Source organism: Polypterus senegalus, chromosome 1 (assembly GCF_016835505.1).
Source record: "Polypterus senegalus isolate Bchr_013 chromosome 1, ASM1683550v1, whole genome shotgun sequence".
In the NCBI taxonomy this organism is placed as follows: Eukaryota; Metazoa; Chordata; class Cladistia; order Polypteriformes; family Polypteridae; genus Polypterus; species Polypterus senegalus.
The window spans coordinates 85,251,939-85,278,672 of NC_053154.1; the positions used below are offsets into that span (position 1 = coordinate 85,251,939).

General features: G+C 37.0%; 1 protein-coding gene across 3 annotated transcripts in view; it reads right to left on the reverse strand.

The window, feature by feature from the left end:
* Positions 1–26,734, reverse strand: part of LOC120528501 (CREB-regulated transcription coactivator 2) — a 269,051-nt gene that overhangs the window by 100,150 nt on the left and 142,167 nt on the right. For 2 of the 3 annotated variants that reach the window (XM_039752689.1, XM_039752681.1), the window contains exons 5-7: positions 13,793–13,864; positions 8,372–8,463; positions 3,176–3,202 (exon numbers count right to left, since the gene is read on the reverse strand). In XM_039752689.1, the coding sequence (XP_039608623.1) occupies positions 3,176–3,202; positions 8,372–8,463; positions 13,793–13,864 (191 nt within the window). The remainder of the gene's footprint in view (positions 1–3,175; positions 3,203–8,371; positions 8,464–13,792; positions 13,865–26,734) is intronic. The other variant, XM_039752695.1, reaches the window with a different exon arrangement.

The following is a 26,734-nucleotide window of genomic DNA, read 5'->3' on the forward strand; positions in this document are numbered from 1 at the left end:
CTTTTTGGGATTTGTTGACACCGTGAAATTTTGAATCAACATATTTTTCCTTTAAAATGATACATTTACTCGGATTAAACGTTTGATCTGTCATCTACGTTCTATTACAAATAAAATATTGACATTTTCCATCTCCACATCATTGCATTCAGTTTTTATTCACAATTTGTTTAGTGTCCCAACTTTTCTGGAATCCGGTTTGTACATACATATATATATATATATATATATATAACATATAAGAACTTTAAAAGTCAGTAGAGATTAGAGGTTAGAATAAGCTCGCTGAACTTCTTCCGTTTTGTTAAAGGTAACTAAAGGAGGATGACTCTAAGGCCAGATTTATACTTAACGAGAAGTGATGCGTTTGCCTGTGGACGCTACTGGTACACAACCATTGTACTGTTTATACTTGCATGTGTACTTTACGTAAATCTACAAGATTCCACCAGGTGGCAGTGCGAAATATCATCATGGTGAGAACATATTTGGCTTCACTGTGTTGATTGAAACACCCATTATATTCCAAGGACACCTTGCCACAATATCTGTGAAAAGGATGGATGTTTAATGATTAAATCCATCAATCCAAGGGCACTGGGCACAAAGCAGAAACAATCCCTGGACGGGTGCATCAGCTCATTGCAAGTTGAACATAAGCACTCACATATTCTAGCATAATTTTAGCTTCACCAAATCCCCAAACCTGTATATCTTTGGAAGGAAACCGGAGCACACTGTGGAAACCCACCAGGAAAACATGCAAACTCCAGGCAGGAAACACCAGGGACGTGACTCCCTGCGAGACTGCAGCGCTACCCCCACCCACATGTGTAATTATTAACAGTATTCATTATTTAAATTAAGTTAACAATTTATCTGTAAAATATAATAACATAGTTTAATGCATTTCATCATGAAAGTGATATCAAGTATAAATCTAAGGATTCCAAATGTGCAGAGAGCTGGAGCATCACAAATTTAATGTGTTCTGTATGGTGGTTGCTGCTTGCCACTGCTGTCAATGCGGAGGAAGCCCACGAAGCACATAGCAAGTAACACGTAGGTTGGTTTTAAGATGACATTTATGTCTACAGTACTTCAATGATAAACTGTGAGATTAAAGTGGACATTTTGAGATTTAAGCCGAAATTTCCATTTTAATCAGGAAATACACCTTTTCACTGTGTCCCTAACTTTTTTTTTCTCTGTGGTTCAAATACGGCATTGTACATTCTGTTGCAGTTGTGATGGTATAAAAAAAAAGAAAAAAGACAACACAAAAGATGGTATGTGAGACCTTTAAAATGTATTGTGTCATTATAACTGGGAATATGTAACGCTTGAATATAAAAGGACTACAAATGCATTTGTATGTCGGCATGTTGCTTCACCACATCAAACCATTCATCAAACATCAAAACAGGAATATCAATCCTGTATGATACGCAAAGCGCCTTTTTGTCACATGTAGATAGTAAACAGAGATTCTGATGTCACTTTCCGACTTTATCACACTATGCCCCCGGCATTTTGCTGGTACTGCAACTCGCGCACACATCGCCTTAATTTCTGAGGACATGCTGAGAGGACGTGTCAAATGAATGCTGGGAACGTGTGGCAGCCATGACGAATGTGCGTACACATTCTGAGCGTGAGGTATAAACCAGACCTAAGAATTGCTTCCACCTATAAAATTTTCTTCTCCAATAAAAGCCAACCTGAACACAAAATAAGAAGTTTGTCCTCATTTTGCAAAATACAATTGCATCCTTCCTAGAAATACAAAAACTTATATATTTTTATTGTCGGTGAGAAAAGGTGCAAAAGAAGAAAATATCTTTCAGTGTAGACTTTTCTGTAATCATTTTTTATCTATTTGTAATTTGTTTTTACATTTTCAGCCTTCATTCTTATTCCCTGTATCCTCCACACTGTCCCCCGCCTGTAAAGAAGTCCACCTATAAGTGCGCTCTTATAGCCCTCTGACTGTCTGCTATAGGTAGCCTGTTTGTCCTCCTCTCCGTCATAGCCTAGCCATCGTTGCAAGGTAAGATGGGATAATTGACATCCCCCAGATTCATACTAAGCATACTCTGATTTTAATGTAATCACACTGTCTAATGGGATATATAATAGGAGCGTGCCTTGTGTGGTCCATGCTGAAGTGGAGTGAAGTATACTCAGGAGCTATAGGTTGGGGACTGGCTTTGTCTTTGTGCTGTGCTTTCTCCCACCCATTCCATTCTGCAGATTCTTTTTTAAATGCTGAAATAAATTGCTATCAAGTTTTTGCAAACTTTGCATTTTACTATAGTTTGTTTGACAAGTAACTTAATTATTCAGCCTTTCTTTGAAACAAGTGCATTCATAACAGTTCATCATATTCTTCATATTGATACTGAAATACCCCCTCCCGGATGCAAGGAACAAAACTGCACTGACAGTTCACTGTGCAGAAATCAAGCAGGTTTATTTATACCAACAAAAATACTCAAGGAAACAATAACTCAATCAGCAACTATTTACAAGCTTCCATTTGTAACACCCACGAGAGATGATGTTACCTTTCAGTCTACTGTTTGAAAGTCATGGCAGTAATATCTGTCACTATCATGCAGACTCTGATCAGCTCCAGCACAGCTGGCAAATTCACTGTCTCAAACACAGCCTAGATTGTGGCTCTGTCACCATTCAAACTGAAAAATGTGCCAGATCCCTTAGCAGCCACACTCCAATCCCTGCCCCTCAAGATTTTTGTTGCTGCTTTGAATTGAGTGCTTTAAAATATGAATTTAAATGAAATGATTTAATCATAAAAAAAATCCCCCAGCCCTAGTCTCTGTAACCAAAAATCTATGCCTATCACATATTACAAGTTTATACTTTCTAACAACTTTTTGCCAAACACGTTATTTAAGTTATGACAGGACAATGAGAGCAAATAAAGCCTTTAAGTTACTAGAAATTTTTAGTTCTCATTTCAAGTTATGAAAATTCTCCTTTATACATTTTCTAGGAATTAGCTCTTATAACAGGTTTTTATATAAAGTTTGATATGCTTTTTCCAACTTAATACTTAAATAAGCAATTTCAAGTTAGATCTATAAAAAATATTTTCAGTAATCCATAGCTTAAAGTTGTCAATATGAAAAAATAATAAAAGTGCACATACTTCTGCCACAGTCTCCATCAGCCAGACCTACAAAAGCAAAATTAAAAATTAAAACTATAAAAAGTAAATCAAAATGTTGTTTTAATTTCTATTTTATTAACTAAAATATGATGTATATCAGGAGTAGGTGACTCTAATTTTGCAGTGTCACAGTGACTCAAGATTTTCCACTTAATTTGTTGTAAAGGTTCATGTCTTAATTTCATTGCCTGATCACGCTTTTCTTATGCCATGTAAAAAATTACTACAAGTTATTCATTTACATTAAAGACATTCTGTTGACCACAGTGGATTAGGGCTGCTCAGTTTGCAGCTTTTCCCTAAATAATTCCTTTGTAAATATTTCATTAATAGAGCTTCTTTGCAGACAGCTTGCTTTTCTATCTCAAAATACTTTTAAATTAATATTTCATTAATAATTTGCTGCTAATCAAGGACAATTTAAATATTTAAGAATACAACAATTAAAAATAGATTGGGTGACAATAACATACAAATGATTTCTCAGGATAGCACAGTATGTGGTTAAGCTAGGGTCTGTAAAATGAAAACAATAATAAATGCTAGAGTTGGCAAAGTAGGATCCAAAATGACTCAACAAACATGAGCCTCAGTCCAATAAATTTTGTTTTAAATAAGGTTTAGTGAACATTTCAAAGTGAAACAAAATCACAAAAATTCAGAAAAAAGTTATTACACAGGCAGTATACAGGGAATAAAGGAAAAAAATCAGTAGTGTTCTCTCCTAGATTTTCTCAGATACTCAGATATAAGGATGGATATTTAAGGAGTAAACCTGCAAGATAATGTTTATATTTTTATATTATGTACATTAAAGAACCATCACCAACAAATCACATTAATAATATATTGAACGATTATTATAAAATTAAAGTTGAATAAATCGGACTGCATGAATAAAAGATTAAGTACCATTTCCGGTTAACAGAAATAGCTCGAAAGTTGATAGAAATCTACTTTTATTACCTAATACTTGTATGAAAAAATTGGATGACTTAAGTGAAAGTGTACTCAAGGTATTGTGTTTACATACACGCACACACACACACACACACATAATTCAAAATTTTGGACTCAGGGAGGTCTAAAATGTTGAGATTCATCGAAATCTCGAAATGGAATTTTTGGATGGTTACAATACTTTCCCTATACTTCGTATACAAGAAAGTCAGAGATGTCTAAAACGTCAAGATTCATCAAAACCTCCACATCGAATGTTTGGAAGGTAACAATACTTTCCCTATGCTTTACATACAAGAAAGTAAAAAGGTTTATTCTCTATTTCATTACAATCTTAATTGTCTCCTGTTAAACTACACTGCATACCACACTGAAAATCATGCTACAGTATTTCTTTATGGCAAGCTTACAAAAGATTCATTCTAGTACATTCAGTATGTTCTGTATGTACTGTATGTATGGTTTGAAACTGTTTTCTCTCCATTCCTTACCAACTGCAAGGCAGTTCATAAACTGAATCTAGTTAGACAGATAGATACTTTATTAATCCCAAGGGGAAATTCACATAATCCAGCAGCAGTATACTGATACAAAGAAACAATATTAAATTAAATAGTAATAAAAATGAAAAAAATTAAAATAAAATTAAAGTTAGCATTTACTCCAGACAATAACTTTGAGTAATGTTAGCATTTACTCCCCTGGGTGGAATTGAAGAGTCGCATAGTGTGGGGGAGGAACGATCTCTTCAGTCTGTCAGTGGAGCAGGACAGTGACAAAAGTCTGTCACTGAAGCTACTCCTCTGTCTGGAGATGACGCTGTTAAGTGGATGCAGTGGATTATTCATGATTGACAGGAGTTTGCTTAGTGCCCGTCGCTCTGCCACAGATGTTAAACTGTCCAACTTTAATCCTACAATACAGCCTGCCTTCTTAACAAGTTTGTCCAGGCGTGAGGCGTCTTTCATCTTTATGCTGCCACCCCAGCACACCACCGCGTAGAAGAGGGCACTCGCCACAACCGTCTGGTAGAACATCTGCAGCATCTTACTGCAGATGTTGAAGGATGCCAACCTTCTCAGAAAGTATAGTCTGCTCTGACCTTTCTTACATAGAGCATCAGTATTGGCAGTCCAGTCCAATTTGTCATCCAGCTGCACTCCCAGATATTTAAAGGTCTGCACCCTCTGCACACAGTCACCTCTGATGATCACAGGGTCGATGAGGGGCCTGGGCCTCCTAATATCCACCACCAGCTCCTTGGTCTTGCTGGTGTTAATGTGTAAGTGGTTTGAGTCGCACCATTTAACAAAGTCTTTGATTAACTTTCTGTACTCCTCCTCCTGCCCACACCTGATGCAGCGTCATCAGCGAACTTTTGCACGTGGCAGGACTCCGAGTCATATTGGAAGTCTGATGTATATAGATTGAACAGGACCGGAGAAAGTATTGCTGAACACAATGTCAGACCTGCAGTTCCCAAGACGCACATATTGAGGTCTGTCTGTAAGACAGTCCACAATCCATGCCACCAGGTGTGAGTCTACTCCCATATCAGTCAGCTTATCCCTAAGGAGCAGAGGTTGGATGGTGTTGAAGGCGCTAGAGAAGTCCAAAACATAATTCTTACAGCACCACTGCCTCTGTCCAGGTGGGAGAGGGATCGTGTAGCATATAGATGATGGCATCCTCCCTCCCACCTTCTCCTGGTATGCGAACTGCAGAGGGTCGAGGCGTGGCGGACCTGTGGCCTCAGGTGGTGAAGCAGCAGCCGCTCCATGGTCTTCATCAGATGTGACGTCAGAGCAACAGGCCGGAAGTCATTCAGCTCACTAGGACGTGATACCTTTGGGACAGGGTGATACAAGATGTTTTCCAAAGCCTTGGGACTCTCCCTGTTCCAGGCTCAGGTTGAAGATGCGCTGTAGAGGACTCCCCAGTTCCAACGCACAGGCCTTCAGCAGTCGTGGCGATACACCATCTGGACCCGCTGCTTTGCTGGCACAAAGTCTTTTCAGCTCTCTGCTCACCTGGGCTGCTGTAATTGTGGGTGGGGATGTCTCACCTATGCTGGTATCAGCAGAAGGATGGTTAGAGGATGCAGTACTCCGAGGTGAGAGTGGGTTACTGTGATCAAACCTATTAAAGAAGTTGTTCATTTGGTTTGCTCTCTCCACGTCTGTCTCGATGGCGGCACCCGCTTGAGCTGCAGCCAGTGATAATCTTCATCCCATCCCACACTTCCTTCATGCTGTTGTTCTGCAACTTCTGCTCCAGCTTTCTCCTGTACTGCTCTTTCGCCCTGAGCTGGACTCGGAGTTCCTTCTGCACGCACTTGAGCTCATGCTGATCACCACCTTTAAAAGCCCTTTTCTTCTGGTTCAAAAGGCCCTTGATGTCACTTGTAATCCATGGCTTGTTGTTAGCATAGCAGCATACTGTTCTTACTGGAACTACAATGTCCATACAGAAGTTGATGTAATCAGTTGTGCATTCAACAGCCTCTTCAATGTTCTCACTATGTGACCCAAGCAATATATCCCAGTCTGTAGTTCCAAAGCAGTCTCTCAGAGCCTGCTCTGCCTCAGGGACCACTTCCTGAATGAGCGTGTAGTTGTAGGTAGCGCCTCACTCTTGGTTTGTATTGAGGCTGAAGCAGAACCAGGTTATGATCTGCTTTCCCAAGTGCAGGCAGCGGGGTGGCGCTGTATGCGTCTTTAACGTTTGCATACAGCAGGGCGATAGGCCTGTTTCCCGAGTGTTACAATCCACATACTGGGAGAAGGCAGGTAATGTTTTGTCCAGCGTTACATGGTTAAAAGTCTCCAGCGATTAGCACAAGTGCCTCAGGGTGCTGCGTTTGTAACTTAGCAACTGCGGAATGGATGATGTCACTCGCCATCTCGCGTCGCTTGAGGGGATGTAAACAATAACAGCAATCACGTGTCCAAACTCTCTGGGCAAGCAATAGGGGCGCAGACTTACGGCCAACAGTTCGATGTCCCTGCAGCAAGTGGAGATTTTAACGTTTACATGTCCTGAGTTGCACCACTTTGTATTGACATAGAGAGCGAGTCCTCCTCCTTTCTTCTTTCCGCAGGTACTTGCGTCTCTGTCCGCTCTAACTGTGCTAAACCCGGGTAGCTCCACGTTAGCATCTGGGATGGTAGACGTTAGCCACGTTTCACTAAAACACAGCAAGCTGCATTCTCTGTAGGTTCTGACATTTTTCACCAGCACAGCCAGTTAGTCGATCTTATTTGGTAGTGAGTTTACATTTCCCAGGATCACAGAAGGCAGCGACGGTTTATAACGCCATTTTCTCTCAAGTTGTCTCGATTTAATCTTATCTTTTATCTTTGCGCTCGGCTGCCCCGATATCGTCTTCTTACCTCATCAGGTAAATAAGGAACCACACCGGCATAAGCATTTCTTCTTAGTGCTTTAAGCTGACTACTTGAATAGGCAATTCTCGGAGTGTAAAAATCCATGTCAAATAGTAAAATTGTAAAAAGTGTCCAGGGAGCAATTCCACATAAAAGAAAGTGGTAGAAGTGATCAGTGAAATAGAGAAAAATAGAGATAAAAAGGTAAAAAGATAAGGTCATATACGGAGCTGCTGGAAAGGCTGCCACTCGGATGCGGCGCCGGAAATGTATATATGAACCTCCCATTGACTATGCACTAATACACAAACACTTTAGCATAACTAAGAGAATACTTCTATCAATTTAACATAACCTAGCTAACTAACAAATGGCTCTTATACTGCCGTTCACACCTGGATTTTACTCATTTCAGACTTACCATTATTATTATAACATCTGGATAGAACTTAAGCTGTGTCAAAGCAGAAAATCTCCTGTGGTTAAAGAGTTGTCACCTAGGATTATGCATAATCCAAAATAACATGGTAAATACTGCTTTTTCCGAGCTGTTATAACAAATATAAGCATCTCATGATAATTTTACTGCAAACCTGCATTTTATAGATATCTTTTAAATTTACAAGAATGACACACCATCACAGAGTACAGTTTATAATGCAAATCTGTCAAATATTTACTGAAATTTGCCCTGTCTGATAAAGCTCAGCCTATTCAAATTATGAGAAATTCAACAAGGCTAATGCCTATTCATTAGAAATTCAACATTAATATAGTCAAATCCTCAAAATTAAATATGAAAGTAAAACTAGTTTTCATTGCTGCGTACCACTTCGATGTTGAAATCCTAGTCCTTGATTGAAGGGATCATGAGAGTTGGGGTTCATTACACTAGTGTGGAGTGCAGAGTCCGAGTTTGTTCTAGAAAGAAAATCAAAACGAATAATTCAGTAAACATGAGCTGGATGGTACAGATTGATCAAGGTCAATTGAGTATACATGTATACATGACATTTGTTTGTGAAGTCTCTTTTCAATGGTATTAATAGTCTAGAACAGACTCAATATTTGTTGAACAAAACAGTGAAATTATAACTTATTAACTAGCAAGACTTCTGTATCTTATTTCCCATTTAAATTCTACAATATCTCAAAATATTAACTCACTAACAAACTTAGGAAGACAACTTGAAAGCTGATAATCAGAATCATCACTTGATCAATTTCAATCTGTACAAGATATGGTACAGTTGGCCCTTGCATTTTGCAGGTTTATGATTTGTAAATCTGCCAATTTCATGGGATGTGATCAATAATTAAATGGAAAATATTTTGCAGAAATAAAGAGTAAAAATGTCATTCCCACAATGTTGTGCATTTGAATTAAAGACAGGACTGTCTGAATGAAGAGGAGAGATTAAATCTTCAAGTCAAATGCACAGCTATGTAGGAATGACATCTTCCCTTTTTACAATGAACACCACCTTTCCAGGAAGTAACTGTTGTTGTTAACACAAAAATGCACACATTTTGCATGTTTTGAATATATGAATGGATATTGGACATGTTGCTTATGCAAAAAGAGTTATGTGAGAATTTTTTCCATGGACATTTTTCACATCGCTTGCCATTATCCAGAATCAGTCACTGATTGGCTCTGTTGAATTTGAATATTTTAGATATACGTTCTCTACAAAACATGAGATTAAAAGTTTTCTTTGCCCATCACTAACAAACTACATAGGGAAAGTAACATTTAAACAAACGCTATTTTTTGGGTGGAGTATTGCTTTAACACGTCAACAGTAAGGTATATCACCAAAAAAGCACAGGAAATCCCTCAAGATTCACCAGCAGGTGTGAAAACTCTGTTACAATTGCAGCACAGTACAGTATACAGTACAGTAATTACATATCTTTTTACTTTTTTTAAAGTAATATTTATAACTGTATTGTCTAGAATTTGATAAATAATTGACTGTAGGTTATTGGTAAGGCTTGTGGTTAACAGTACAACATTAGGAGTTGAGGCGGAGAGCCCCAAACGTATTCATGGGAGTTCTGCACCCTTATCCCCATGAATCACAAGAGATAACTGCACTTTAAAAGTGTGCCTGTTAACATCTTATATGTTATGAACAAATTTTTTATAAAAAGGCAACCACATTAAATGAAGAATTTATAAACACTTAATAACAGAGAGATTTATAATAATATAATAGAAATAATTTAGTTAACAATACTTTAATTTTTTATTTTAGCAGTAGAAATGTTTTGTGTGTTAAAAAGTACAACTGCACTAAGGTTTGAAAGGACAGGAAGAAAACAACAGTATAAGTAGAAGCCCTGCCATTATATAAAGAAATCATAGTCCAAGTCATAAGATCCTATTTACTAATGTTCTGAATGATAGCTTTTTAAATTGTTTTATATAAAAATCCTACAGTCAGAATTAATAGGTAGATTTTGCACATTATAATCAAATAAGTGGATTAATGTATGTTAATGTCTGCCAGATTACTGTATTATAACAATCTAGCACAGCGTACAATCTACAGTGTTACCCACACTGTTCTTGTTGCTGCCAGGATAAACAGGCTGGAATGGGAAAAGTAGGTGTTAAAATGAAAGCCATCTATTTATAAATGCATTGTCAGCACTATGCAGGTTGTGGGTGCAAACAGACAGGCTGATAATGAGATTCTTGGAAGCCAAATAATTAATTAATTTTTTGAAGTACAAAACTGTATCTATAATTTTCGTATAATCAATGACCATAAACATCTGGACAAGATCTGATGAAAACGGTCACTACCAATAGAATTCTTGCAAATATCTACATGATAATCAAGACCTATGCAAATGAATAACTGAAAAACATTACGCAAATACATAAACACATCAATGGTAGATGTTATAAGAAATTACACTAAGCTATGTTAACCTCTGTTACAAATCTCATGGTATAAACCGACCTTCTGATATTCTGCAAAGAGTAACAGAAATAGTGTACTCTGCTAAACATACAATCACTTATGGATAAGAATCAAGAAGCAGCTTTGCCTATTAGTAATTTACATTTGAAGAAAAATGATTTATTGCTTAAATGATAAACCTTTCAACATCTATTTTACATTTATAGCTACACTCATACACAAGGCACTGCAAAATTTCAAATAAATCTTCTTTCCAAACAGTATTTTTCAGATATTTTTATGTTATTATGCAATAGTTTCATAGTCATTAAATAAATAGGTTCTAAGGCCTTGAAAAAAAATTCATTGTTAGAAAATAAATCAATTGAAATTTGTGTATATGCTCTTCAAAGAGGAGGAGAAGAAGTTGGATTTCATCTAAATTGCCTGTACTTGATTGTGTAAATGAACACTGCAAATGTGTGTACTTGGGTGTACTCATTACAAATTAAGGGCAGGATTTTTGGTCTGATTTTCTTTTGTAATTATTTTTTAATATACTTACACAACAAAATACAGTAGATCAATTATCCTCAAGCAGTGCCGTATATTGATTACTAATGTTCCTGAATGTGTGAAACATTATACTTGGATGAATATAAAAATTTTGTGGATTTTAAATATTTTCTAGCCATGTTTAAATGCACCCTCAGCTGGCCTCTGAAGAACCCAAAAAATAATAATGACAATATTTTTTGTAATACACATGGTCAAATTGAATCAAAACCCTGATCCACACTGACAAATCCTTTTAAAACTAACTCTAAACAATTAGTGAACTGCAACCAATGTGGTATATGGAGAGAACATAGCAAAATATCTTTCAGTTTTGCCAACTTGGTCATTTACTTAAAACTCCTCTTATATCATTTACTTTCCTATACTGCTTCTCCTGTTTTGGTCACAGTTATAAAAGGCTAAGTAGGGAAGACAAGACTTTCCCATTCCCAGAAACACTTAAAAGCATCTTCTGGGGAATTCACTAGCACTCCCAAGACTAGTCAAGCGATATAATCCATTCACCACATCTTGATTCTGTTCTGACCTTATAGAATTCTTGTTTAATTTTTTTTTAATTTACCGTAATTAACAATGGTATATTAGTACGAAGTAACCTGAAGTAGCATAGAACAACAGGAAGGCTCACATTTTAGTAATTACTGTTCCCTTTAGATAATCTTCATTTATATTGTGCTTAGAAAAAAGAGATTTTCTTGTGTGCTTTATGGGTTAAAGATGCCTGAAAGTTCAAAAAATGTATAGTGTTCATGTCATGCATTATTTTACAGTGCACTCTATAACCAGAAACAAACCTGGCATGGATCCTTCATATGCAAGACCTCTTACATAAAACAAATACTGTACCTATTCTTAATTTTTACAATAAAATATAACCATTTAAATATAATAAAGTCTCAAAAACCTAAACATAGCACATATGGATGTGTATGCAAACAATACTTTTGTCCTAACACATTTTTACTCATTATAAACAAACTAAACAATGCCAGTGTTCACAAATGTCTGTGATATGAATTAGATTAGCACTCTAGTAAAATTTCATTGGGACACTTAAGGGATTTTCTAGCTGTGCTAGTATTGTTCAGTCTGGTGTTAAACAGTAAAGTTTTGGTGTAATTTCCAGCTTGGTTCACTTTCTACAGTCTTGGCATTCTTAGGGAGAAAGTGAGCGGGTACAACCTGCTGACTGTACAAGTGCCCGTATACTAGGTACTCTCCAGCACAGCTCGAAGCATGGGTGATGGCAGTTAGAATTCTTGACTCTAGTACACTGTTAACTGTCTGATGGATAACACAATTTGAACAGGGCTCCAGAGAGTGGCAAAAGTGAAAATGGTCTATAGCAGAATGCAAGCTATGAAATAAAGTTTCTCCATTTGTTCAACAAATCACAGCATGCTAAATGTACATAAAACAAAAGACAAAACTATTTCAGCTATCATTTCGTTCAGCAATCTCCAAATATATCTGGATTGCAAATGAAAAACTGAAAGCTTATCATTATATTCCATGGACAGAACTTAAAAAATTCATGACAATTTCATTGACTACATAACAGAAACCTTAGTATCTAGTCTATTTACAAAAGGAATGTTTAATGATTAATATTTGGGCCAGGGCAGCTATTCTGCACTGAGTTGTCATTAAGAATGTAACACAAAACAAGGAATCTTAGATTTTTGATGATTTCATTAGCATAATATATGTAGCAAACACCACTGAGTCTTTTTTTATTAGAAATATAATTTCATATATTTTCAATGTATGTTAAGTTTCATAAAATTAATGCATGGAAAATCTACAAACATTACTGTTTTACTTGTAAATATTCAGACATATTACACTCTTTTACACTGAAACTCACAGAACTCAAAAACTCAAAAATATGAGTTAATGTGATTATGTAAAATGAATTCCCATCATCCTACTTTAATTAAAATCTGCTAGATTATGTATTTTGTAACTTTTCAAAAAATGAGTCTCCACCTAGATGTCAAATGTGTAAAACGGGCAGAGCTTTAAAAATGGCTGAAATAACTTCTTGGCAGTGCCTGCAATACATTATGGATCTAATTAAGATTATGTTAGAATCAAACATTGTAAAAACCAAGTTAAATCCAATTCAGCTTCAGAGAGGAACAAAGCAATACTGGGCATAAGGCAGGAACCAGCAGTGGACAGAACACCAGTCCACCGTTATGCACATTCGTTAACACATACCCATAGTTGCACTCACACTAAAGCCAATTTTCTGTCACCAATTTATTTAATACACATATCTTTGGGAATGTGGAAAGAAATCCCCCAGTCACAAGAAGAACAGACAAACTTCATATGGACAATAGCAGAGCATAGGATTTTAATCCAGGATCATGTATCCATAAAGTAGTGGCATTGATCACTACACTATTGTGCCAGTCAGATATTGATATATACTAAAACACAATAAAAAAAAAAAACAGTAATATCTATTCTTGCAAATAGTGATCACTATCCTTTATTTGATCCTGTGCAAACCAAAATTTATTTTCTACATAAAAATCCACACCAGAACAGCAGAAATAAAGATGCAAATTCATCAAATTATGGTTATATTCTTAATTCAGTTAAATTAATGTGCATAAGCACAAGTGTGTAAAAGAACAAAGCTACAACAAACCACAAAACAAAAAGTTGTGGCTAAACACCACACTCGTCTATTTTATTGTTGTGTTTTAATATCTCATATTTTACAAAAAAGTTACCAAATTCACCTGTTAAGTGCAGCTGAAGGTAGTCGAAATAACTGTCCTTTGTCCGTAGGAATGTTGCCCGGCCAAAAATTCCTTTGTAATTAACAGAAACAGGCCATTAAAATTAAAGTGAATGGTTTGTACAGTTTTAAAAAAGAAAAAGGAAGATGTACACGAAACCAGTAAAAAGTTATCTTGGAGTAACAAAAGTAAGTGCAACATAAAATCGAGACAAAATAGAAACAATGGGAAAGAAATTAGAGTATGCTTTCCCATTATCACTGAAGATCAATCAGGTACCTCAGACTTCACAGTTAGAATAAGAAAATGAAAAAGCAAGTTAAGACGACAAAGTAATAAAGCAAGAAGCAAGTTTTACAAGAAAGAAACAGTGTAAAAATGACACCAGTTTTGTTTCTACTAAGACATGAACTCCAAACTGTATAAATGCATTGATTAGAAAATGCACAGTGATTTACTAAAATCACAAATAAGTGCATTTGCATTCAGAAAACTCCATAGTCACTCCCTGTTTTTCAGCATGTGTAGTTTCTTTGTAAGTATCCATCATGACAAATGAAATGTAAATTAAGCACACTTCAGTTTAGAGGGTATCTCAACTAAAGACTGGTATTAACCTTGAAATAATTGTTTTGAACAAAAATGCACAAAGCCAGGGCTATGAAAACCATCATAAACTGGATGAAATCAAGAGGCATACATGCTCATGTCAGGCCAATTTGGAGTTTCCAGTTATCCTAAAATACACATTAGTGAGATGCTGAAGATGGTTGGAATAAATAAGAAAACATGGGTAAAATGTGTAAACTCCACACTTATACTCACCAAATAAACACATAAACTGCGGTATTTTTCTATTTGCAATAGTTAAAATGCCATTACTATTGCTCATTCTTTTGTTTTATATTGTTCTGTAGAAATGTTTGCTACTGCATGCTGCAACACTTAACAAATTACACCTTACATTAATATCTTTGGTTGCTCCAGAGGAATCAGGTGCTACATGAAAGCATAACTTTCATTTTATATATCATACACTAGTTATACCTTTATATCACAAATGTGCAAATCTACAATCATTCAAGCTACACTGTATCTTGATTCTAACAATGCCAAAAGGTATTGCAAGATGCAACAGTTTTCAGGAAGGTATTTTAAATCTGTATGATAAACAAACACTTACATGAAACAGTCATTTTTGCATTAAGACCTACCTGACATTTTATTAGATTTGTTTAAATATTTCTACAACATATTCTGGATAATAAGAATGTTATATTACCATAAATGCACTAAGTACCTTGAGTACATCTGACTCTTCTATTTTAAAATTGTTAAACAAAGAGCTTGTTGTTACTACTGCCTGAGGTATTCTATTAATCTCTTCATTCACAAATACTGTACTTGAAATATTTACTTAGTTCATTGGCTATTTACTACTCAATTCTGATTATTCTCCTATTGTATTTCTGAGATTTCATAGTGCCTATTTTAATGCTTTCATACTGAAGTAGTATTTAGAAAAAAGTTGTCTGTGTATCTTACCATCAACAGAAATTCTTTTATCAGGGTCTGTCAGTAGTGAATATTTTGTACAGATGCTGTATGCCTTTACTCTACTCAAGTAGCTTTTTTTTATTAAAGGTTCAGGTTTAAGGTTATTGTTCAAGTTTAAACTATGCCATTTATTTTGTTTTAATTCCGTGATGATTCTACATTCATTTTGTGTTTCAGTATGTATTTACTTCATGATTTATGTATTCATTTTATAATTAATTAATTAATTAATTTAATCTGATTCCAAGCCTTAGTATGTGTGTGTTATGTAAACTGAGATCACAATATTTTCCTCAATCCTGACGGTACCAAATAACAATATCAATCAATCAATCAATCAATCAAATCAATCAATAATAATAATAATAATAGTTAATAAAATTATAGAAATAAACATGGTCAGACACAGTCTGCAGTTGAAAATATTTTCTTCATTGCAATTATTTGCAATAAAGAAAACCTGAGATGGAGCAGTTTAAATATGAATCATAAAATAACTAAATAAAAACAAAGTCTTTGGGATGTTATAACAATTTTAATAATTACAGCTACACTTTTTTCTTGATCACGAAAAGTGCAAAAGATCTCTTTTTAAAAATAGTGTTGCTATTGAAAACTAATTTCTTTACTTTTTCTCACATCGTGTTCTAAAACTGGACTCTTCAAATTTTTTTTTCACCATTTAAAATTAACCAAAAAATTCTTCATTAGAAACTCCACCCTGTACCAGTTTCAGGCTTCAGCGCAATCCTGTGGCATGTGACCACATTTCTCCTAGTGCTGAATGCACTTTCAAAGACTGAAACTGCGGCGCGAAATACCACAAGTTCAAAATAATTAATTTACTACACGTTATTCATTTATTTTGCATATATCTACTATAACTATTACTATAATTATATAGTCAGTGAACTATATATAGTAATCATGTTAGTGATTATAACTAAACTACAGTATAACAATAACTATTTTCTCTTTAAGGTACGATTGTTTACAGACTAACTCATTTTTAAAGAGAAATATAGAACATAAGCAGAAACCACAATCTAATTTATCATAAATAAAGCAATTCAAACCATGTCCTATTTGGATGTTAGGCTAGCATACATTTTATATGCATTGATTCAAATACCTGCTGTGAGGAATATTGCGTTATGTTTCTAAGAAGCATTGTGTTTTGACCATTTAAAGTTACCAATAGCAGTGTGTAGTCTGCATCCTAAACACCCCACCCAGTATTGTCAATTTGTTCAGTCCTACTAGGGCTGGGTTATAACATTACCCATAACAGCTAATTATCACGAAATAACTTTTCTTAGATACAAATATAAAAAAGGTTGATACAACGTAAACAGAACTTGTTCTATCCATGTTTTGACAGACAACATGAAAAGCCAATGATAATGAGAATACTGCTGCGCTGAACCAATCATATGGCTGGAATAGAGCTTCAGCCATGTCAGGTTAGGGTGACGCAAAAAGAACTGATTGTAGGAGCAGCAGCTGCCGAAGAAGATACCCCAACTTAGGCTGTATGCCTAAGGCTCAAAAGACAAGGACATTGCTGAAAAGAAGGGTCCAAGAAATTCAGTAGTGTGGAGATATTTTGGCTATTTAAAGTCTGAAAAGGAGCAGAGTAGCTGCACTGCAAATTGTGTCAAAAGCATATTCCCACAAAGACAAATAATACCATATCTTTTGCACCATCTACACTCACCCTAAAGGATTATTAGGAACACCTGTTCAATTTCTCATTAATGCAATTATCTAATCAACCAATCACATGGCAGTTGCTTCAATGCATTTAGGGGTGTGGTCCTGGTCAAGACAATCTCCTCAACTCCAAACTGAATGTCAGAATGGGAAAGAAAGGTGATTTAAGCAATTTTGAGCGTGGCATGGTTGTTGGTGCCAGACGGGCCGGTCTGAGTATTTCACAATCTGCTCAGTTACTGGGATTTTCACGCACAACCATTTCTAGGGTTTACAAAGAATGGTGTGAAAAGGGAAAAACATCCAGTATGCGGCAGTCCTGTGGGCGAAAATGCCTTGTTGATGCTAGAGGTCAGAGAAGAAGGGGCCGACTGATTCAAGCTGATAGAAGAGCAACTTTGAAATAACCACTCATTACAACTGAGGTATGCAGCAAAGCATTTGTGAAGCCACAACACGCACAACCTTGAGGTGGATGGGCTACAACAGCAGAAGACCCCACCGGGTACCACTCATCTCCACTACAAATAGGAAAAAGAGGCTACAATTTGCACGAGCTCACCAAAATTGGACAGTTGAAGACTGGAAAAATGTTTCCTGATCTGATGAGTCTCGATTTCAGTTGAGACATTCAAATGGTAGAGTCAGAATTTGGCGTAAACAGAATGAGAACATGGATCCATCATGCCTTGTTACCACTGTGCAGGCTGGTGGTGGTGGTGTAATGGTGTGGGGGATGTTTTCTTGGCACACTTTAGGCCCCTTAGTGCCAATTGGGCATCATTTAAATGCCACGGGCTACCTGAGCATTGTTTCTGACCATGTCCATCCCTTCATGACCACCATGTACCCATCATCTGATGGCTACTTACAGCAGGATAATGCACCATGTCACAAAGCTCGAATCATTTCAAATTGGTTTCTTGAACATGACAATGAGTTCACTGTACTAAAATGGCCCCCACAATCACCAGATCTCAACCCAATAGAGCATCTTTGGGATGTGGTGGAACGGGAGCTTCGTGCCCTGGATGTGCATCCCACAAATCTCCATCAACTGCAAGATGCTATCCTATCAATATGGGCCAACATTTCTAAAGAATGCTTTCAGCACCTTGTTGAATCAATGCCACGTAGAATTAAGGCAGTTCTCAAGGTGAAAGGGGGTCAAACAGCGTATTAGTATGGTGTTCCTAATAATCCTTTAGGTGAGTGTATATGTGCTATCCTTTAGAGCAGTGTTTTTCAACCTTTTTTGGGCAAAGGCACACTTGTTTCATGAAAAAAATCACGAGGCACACCACCATTAGAAAATGTTAAAAAATTTAACTCTGTGCCTATATTGACTATATATAAAGTAATTCTCTTGAATAGGAATCAAATAAACACAAAGAAAGTATTTTATAATTACTTTATTATGAAATATTAAGTAAACAAAATAGTGAAAAATTATAAAATTCAGTGCGCAACCTGGGCCTGTTTGGCTGAACACAAAGCTGATATTCTGGCTGGAATCAAAGAAAGACACACACGTAGCTCTTCGTCAACAGCTCTCAGTCTCTCTCTGTATTTGGTTTTTATAGCAATCATGCTTGAAAAGCTAATCTCACACAGATATGTAGTGGAAAATGGGAGCAATGTCAAAATAGCTTTATTTGCCAGAAGGGGGAACTCCTTGGCGGTATCCAACCAAAAACTGTCCAAAGGTAGATCAGCAAATCTTAGCTTGAAACCACGATTTTGTCTCAGTTCAGTTAGTTCCTCCTGCTCCTGTAAAGTCATGTCCTTTCCACCAACTGATGCTGAGCTGTAAGGGTCCCTAACCTAGTCAAGGCATTCAGTGGAGACTGAAGAGAAATAAAATGACAACTTCTCCTCAAGAGTTTTTAAATGTTTAACTATTATCTCACACAGTGCAGCAGTGTGAACACCTTGCCATTGCTTGGTGAGTGTGAACATTTCAAGATTGCCACTTTCCACGTGTTGATGCCAGAGTTGCACCTTTGAACGGAATCCATTTATTTTATCTGTACTTGTAAGCAGGTTTTCACTTGCCTTGCATTCGTGTGTTCAGTTCATTCAGATGATAAAATATATCTGCCAGGTATGCCAGCCTTACACACCACTCATCACTTGCAAGCTGCTTTGCGTAATCTGACCTCTCATTTGTCAGAAACACTTTAAGTTCCTCCCGCAGCTCATACACACGAACCAAGACCTTGCCACGCGACAACCACCGGACCTCCGTATGCAACAGCAAGGTTTTATGCTTCGCTCCCATCTCCTCACACAAAGCTAAAAATATGCGACTTTTCACGGGTCGTGACTTTATAAAGTTTACCATGCGCACAACATCATCCAACACATGAACTAGGGCTGCTGGTAAAGTCTTGGCTACGAGGGCCTCGGTGTAAAAAACAATGCGTAACAATCACATCTGGATTTCTTTCCTTCACTCTGCTTACAAAGCCTTTGGTGCGCCCGACCATGGCTGCAGCTCCATCGGTACAGACACTTGTGCAGTATTCCCACTTAAGTCCTCCTTGTTCAAGGTATTCTGATGTGACCCGAAAAATTTCTTCTCCTGTTGTTTTGTCTGGCAATGCCTTGCAAAAAAAGAAGTTTTCTCTAATTGCATCACCATCAACAAAACGCACATTGGCCAAGAGTTGAGCATGTCCACTGATATCAGTAGACTCGTCAAGTTGCAATGCAAATTTCTCACTGATACGGATCTTTTCCAAAACCACACTTTCGATGTCTGCAGACATGTCATTAATACGTCTGAAATTGTGTTGTCTGAGAGAGGGACTTTGGCTATTTCCTTAGCTGCTTCAGGTCCGAGCATCTCCTCTACAATAGCTTTGCAGGCAGGAAGTATTAATGTCTCTGCCACAGTGTGCGACTTTTTTGACTTGGCTATAAGTTCAGCAACTTGATAGCTAGCTTTAAGAGCTCTTTCATTTACCTTTGTGGTTTTTCTCATGAAAGTTGCCTGTTTCTCCATGTTGTCACGCAGGCGAATAAAATAGTCCGCATTCTTGTTTTGAAGCAAAGGATGTTTCGTTTGGAGATGGCGTTTAAGTTTGCTTGGGACCATAGCACTGTTAGCTAGCTTTTCACCACACACCACGCACAGTGGAGTTGGTTTGTTTGTATCTCCAGTGCAAGTAAATCCAACTGAAATATAGCTTTCGCTATATTGCCTTGCGCCAGAGAATTTGCTTGCGTTAACCATCTTTGCTTTCTTTTGACCCCCACTCATACTTGGGCTCTCATCTGCCTCCAAATTTTGTTCAGAGTCCAGTTCTTTCCTTTTCAAAAACTTGTCCATCACTGCAGTATCTCACTGTCACTGACAGCTCCAGATGACAGCTCTGTCAGGCAGTGACGATTTCCGGGCATCAGGGAGCCAGGAAGTGGAAGGTGTTCCAGAGGGGACCGGGGGAGTCTAGGCGTGAATTTCAAAAAAAACAAAAAAAACACAGTCTGTCTCAGTGTCTTGTCTTGTCTGCACCTACGGCACACCAGGCAACATCTCGCGGCACGGAACAGTGGTTGAAAAACGCTGCTTTAGAGCATGCACCATGCAGACTTCACTGCACTAATGGGGATTTCTTGTACCGCTGACCACAACTGAGTGAATATGTTAAGTTTATGTTCTTTATCGTCTATATTTCAAAGCAGCTTGAATTTGTACTTAAGCTATACAGGTATAGAGCATGTTTTTGTTCCTTTATTTGTGTGTTTGTTTCGCAACCATTTAAAGCATTCTAAATTTATATAAAACAAATGATATTGTATAGAAGTAGTTTTTTTCAAATTTTATTTTGAAGTAATACTTTATTTATTTGGAACTAACCAAAGAATTTACTTTGTTTTCTCCTGTAAAACTAGAAAGCTTTAAGATTTTAGTTTTAGATTTTTTTTTTATTTATTTGGAGCTGACCAACAAATGTAGTGTGTTCTCCTGTAAACCTTGTACTGTAAGCTTTTAACTGGTCAGAACTGAGACATTTCTTGTATTACCTATTTTATTTATTTGGAATTGACCAAAGAATTTATTTGTGCATTTTGTTTGTGTTCCCCTGTAACACTTGAAACTTTTGACTGGTCCAAATTCAGATTTTAATTTATTATACATACCTGTTTTATTTATTTGAAATACAGCTGTATAATGTTTTACAGAACATTTATCAGGTTCAACTTCCGACAGAAAAATAACAATGAAACCAAAATCAACCTTAAGATATCTTCACATCTAACATTGAGTAAAAAGGAACCTTTAAGCTTGATAGAAATAGTGATTTGATTTATATTGTGATATCACCCTGCCTTAACCCCAATTCTGTGCTCATGTTCGTTCTACTGTCAGTAGTCATATATACAGTATATGACATGATTCTTCCTAGCCCCAACACAAAAGTACTGCCTACAGCTCTCCAGAAATTATGTGTGATCATCTATGAAGTAAGAGTTCTAAAGGCATCTGTTTCACGGTCTCATTTGTAGTGAGGCTCACTGTATGTTCTGGTGTACACATTTGCCTAAAATATTTACAGCTCACTATTTCGTATCTTGAGTCCCCAGTTCAAATCAACTTTCTGAAGCCTTCTTTATGTATGGTTTCAGTCAGTTCAATGCATTTCATTAGGCAACTGCATAATATATCCCTCAATTTTTCATCTTTATGTCACAGGGTTTACCATATGACATTCATGTGCTTCATTAACACTAAACTAGAATCTATCAGGCTGTCATTGTAAATTTCAGAAGAACTGTCACTATTATCACACAATAAATCTTGTTCACGTGCTTTGTGTTCTGACTGGCCCTATTCGGTTTGACATTGCCAATAATAATGCATTTAACATGTTAAAGAACAATACAATAATGTATATGTTATTAGTTAAACTAGACTGTGCGTTTGTTTCTTTGTTGTAACATAGATAAAAATCAGACCAGACAGATTTATACATAATCAAGATGTGTTACCTGGCTCCATCCAGGAAACGTTTTAAGAAAATCTGTCTCAATTGTAGAGCTGTCAGTTAATCAGATGAATTAGAAGTAAGTACTTTTTGAATATATTTGTAGTTTTTTTGTATTTTTTTAACCAGAGGCTAATATTATTAGTGAACTGGTGCTCCTTACTCTTGAATATGCTACATACAATTGCCCATGAGTAAAACCTTCCTGCTGTAAGTCAAATCCTGCTTTTCTTAGTGACTTGACAATTTCACAGGAACTGTATTCTTTTGAATTCAAAAAGGTAATATGTTGAATAACAGGAATTTTTAGTATTTATGTCCACCTATCTTGTAGCCCGTGCTTGCTGGGATTGGGTCCAGCTTTTCTGAAACTCTGCTCAAGAAGAAGGTGGTTTAGAAAAAGGTGGAATGGATGACTATTATTTTTGTGAACGGTTTTCATTTATTTATATTTTTCACTCAAGCATTAATTTCAGTGTTTATCATCTGTTGTATGTTAAAGATTCAATTTTGTTTTTGCAATTGCCAGACAATAAAGTTACAAAAATGAATCATACTTTGATGTTTAAAAGCTGCAAATTTAGGAAGCCCATGGAATTAAGGAAAAATAAGTTAAAAACATATATAATATACTAAAACACATACACAACATACTGAAATGCAACCCACATAACGCCTGAGCCAAAAGGTCAGGAATTGAATTCAGTGGCTTTGAGAATGGAATTACATGCAAAAAAACAATAGAATGTAAAATCTGTTTAATGTAAAATACAAATTAACATATTTCATTGTGTTATAAGGAGAATAATATGTCATTTTCAGTACAACATCAGACCAATGTGTGAGTCAGAGTAGTATTTATATATAGATGTAGTTACTTCCAAATGGGGATACGCGCTCCCACCTGCTTTGAGTTTTTGTCCACTCATGCACACCACATGGCTCTGCCTTACTCTTCTCACCCAAGCTAATAGGCAACTCATATGCCACTCTCCCCACCATCTTGCTGGCTGCTATGCATCAAGGCCGATGGACTCTAGTAGCCAGGAAACCAGAGATGACACAAGAACCAATACTTCAGTATTAATTTGATACAAAACGTTCAAAAACATAATGGCATCAGCTTTTTTTTTTTTTTTTACAGTACTTATAGTACTGAGAAAGTCAGTATAGTGTGCTCATGCATGACTGCAAATAGACTCATTTATTTGGAAGGCACAATTATACATGAAAAAAATGGTGAGTAAATATGAAATATAAATATAAAAATGTCTCACAATAGTGATGCTACAGCACCAAATCAAAACATGTTGAAAAGAAAAACAGCAGAAATCATGTCTGGAAAATGCATTGTACTCACGCAGAAGAATTTCAGGGCTTGAGTTCACGAATCATACTTCTTACTTATTAAAAAAAAAAATAGAGCACTACAAAGTCCCGATAAGTTATAGGAGGCTTCGCATTCACTCTCTGATTGTAATACGCACTTCTACAAGTGTTCATCAGTTCAAGTATCCATCCAGTTCACATGCAGTTCAACTGCATGGATCAAGGAGGGGGAAGAAGGGTGTTTTTGGAAGAGGAGCAAAAAAGTTCTAACCTGTTGGGTCCTGCGGCAAACCACTAGGGGGCGCCTCAAGCCTCGTCAGACCCGGGAAACAATTTCTTCCACCACACCCAGCAAGATGGCGGATGAGACTTCCAGGGACGCCGGAGTGCTACCGGTGCAAAGGGCAGCAATTCCACCATACCAGGAAGTGCTGCCGGAATGATGTCATTGGACACCTGGAGCACATCCGGGAAGAAATAAAAAGGGGCCGCCTTCCTACAGTCGAGGAGCTTCAGTCGGGAGTGGGAGCAGGATAAAGTTCCCAGGAGGAGACGAAAGGTGGTCAAGAACTGAGAGAGAGATAAGTCTGAATAAGGGGTGATTAGTGCTGAGTGCATAGTGTTTTTGTTTGGGACTGTGATCCTCTGTTTATTTATGTTTAATAAATGTGTGCATTTTATAAAGATGTGGTTTCTGTTTAAGTATCACAGAAGGAAAAAACACCATTCATTAGAATGACCCATAAGTGAAAGCATGTCAAACATTTGAACTGTATGTTGAAGAATGTAATACAGTCACATACTTGTACATTTATTGAGAACAGGCAACAATAGCCAAAACAATTTTCTAATTCTGGATTTGAAGACAAACATAAGCAAAAAAAAAAGTCACCCCTCACATAAGAAGCCTTGAAAATATCAGATCAAAGCTTGCTTAAATGATGTACTGAAACAAAGAATTTATGTAAAACTGACAAGCTTGATTTCTCAAAGGAAGCTTTAAAGTTGGGACAAATATTAAAAGAAAAAAAAAAAAAAAACAAAAAAACAAAAATGGATAGATTTGGAAAATTAAAGCACCATGAGCTTCTGGCATATGAAATTGAAATTAATTTGACTCACTCATTAAAAAATAAGTAATATTTTAACTAGCTTATGATGCAAATATAAAACACAGAGTGGATAACAGACAAATCAGTCCTTAAAAGCGTGTTGTTACCAACTCCGCTTTAAAGAGCTTGTTTAAATCTTTTTTTTTTTTACCGTGTCCTGTTCGGCTGTGAAGCAATCAGAATTGATGTCTGAATGCTGGCGACTAGTCTAACAGTTTTTCTCTCAGGTGGAGCATTACAGCTTCTGCTGACGTCACGCCTGATACCAAAACTTTATTAAAAAATATTTTTAGATGTTTTTAAGATTCGAACCGGACACGGAGACAAAAGTGAAAGAAAAAGAAGAGAGAGAAGGAAGAGGTGTAGGTAAAGGGGGAGGGGGGGGGTTTCGTATAGAATAAACAATAAATGAACCAGAATCCGCTTCTAGACCTGCAGAAGGGGGAACAAAAAACCACAAGACAAAAACATTGCTGCATCAGCTACATGAAGATATATAAAAGTAAAAATGTTTGCTGACAATCACACAGTAATTATTACTGAGGCATTTAAGGCCACCACAACCTTAGATCATGTGCTGAAGATGTCCAAGTCATACTTATGAAATCACCATGTGAGCACCTGTGTGTGTACGCACGCTTGTATGTGTAAGGTTTTTCTATAGGAGCATCCAATAGTGAGTGTGAAGGGCCACAGACCTGCCCCCAAAAACGTGTGGAAGATGGAGGGAGTTCCAAGCCCAGAGATCCAGAGGTCACCCCAGAGCGGAGACCCCAGGGAGGCCGTCACCAGAGAAGCCCCAACCCCACCCGAGGCGCAGAGGATCACCCGGGGTCACAACCAGCAGCCGGCAGAGTCCCGGAGATATCAACGGCAAGCCCTCAGGCCCGCCCAGCCGCTCTCCCCGAGTCGGCCGGGCCCGGAACCCAGCAGCCCGGGACCCGAGGCGACCCACCCCGCCGAGGATCCAACAGAGCCCAGGGAACCAGATCCCACCAGGCAGCCACCGGGAGCGACCAGACAGATGCTTAAGGCAGGGGGAGGGTAGGCAAAGATGTTGTAGTATTGCCAGATGTCCCAGGAGAGGGGGAGCTTGTTTAAATCAATAGTACATATATAATAATGTTTGTATTTTAAGTATATTTATTGTATTTGTATTATATTTATTATATCATAATTAGAATATATAGTATGGATTTTAAGCAGTATTTTTCACCTACTGGACAGATGTTAGAATTAATTTAGAATGTGTAAATGCTAAGATAAATTAAGAAGTTCATGATTTATAATTCTTTAAAAAGTCCACCTCTACCACACATTAGAACACTCTACACGAGAACAGGCCATTCAGCCCAACAAAGCTCGCCAGTCATATCCACTTATTTCTTCCAAAAAAACATCAAGTCAAGTTTTGAAAGTCCCTAACGTCTTACTGTGTACCACACTACTTGGTGGCTTATTTCAAGTGTCTATGGTTCTTTGTGTAAAGAAAACCTTCCTAATGTTTGTGCGAAATTTACCCTAAACGAGTTTCCAACTGTGTTGCCGTGTCCTTGCTGAACTAATTTTAAAATAACAGTCTCAATCCACTGTATTAATTCCCTTCATAATTTTAAACACTTCAATCATGTCAACTCTTAATCTTCTTTTGCTTAAACTGTATAGGCTCAGCTCTTTTAATCTTTCCTCATAATTCAATCCCTGTAGCCCTGGAATCAGCCTAGCTGCTCTTCTCTTGACCTTTTCTAGTGCTGCTATGTCCTTTTTGTAGCCTGGAGACCAAAACTGCACACAGTACTCCAGATGAGGCCTCACCAGTGCATTATAAAGGTTGAGCATAACCTCCTTGGACTTGTACTCCACACATCGTGCTATATAACCTAACATTCTGTTAGCCTTCTTAATGGCTTCTGAACACTGTTGGGAAGTCAATAGCTTAAGAGTCCACTATGACTCCTAAATCCTTCTCATAAGGTGTACTCTCGATTTTTTAAACCGCCCATTGTGTATTCAAACCTAACATTGTTACTTCCTATGTGTAATACTTTATATTTACTGACATTAAATTTCATTTGCCACAAATCTGCCCAAGCCTGTATGCTCTCCAAGTCCTTCTGTAATGATATACCAGATTCCAAATTATCTATTAATCCACCTATCTTGGTATCATCTGCAAACTTAACCAGCTTGTTACTTTTATTCCTATTTAAATCATTCATATATATTAAAAATAGCAGCGG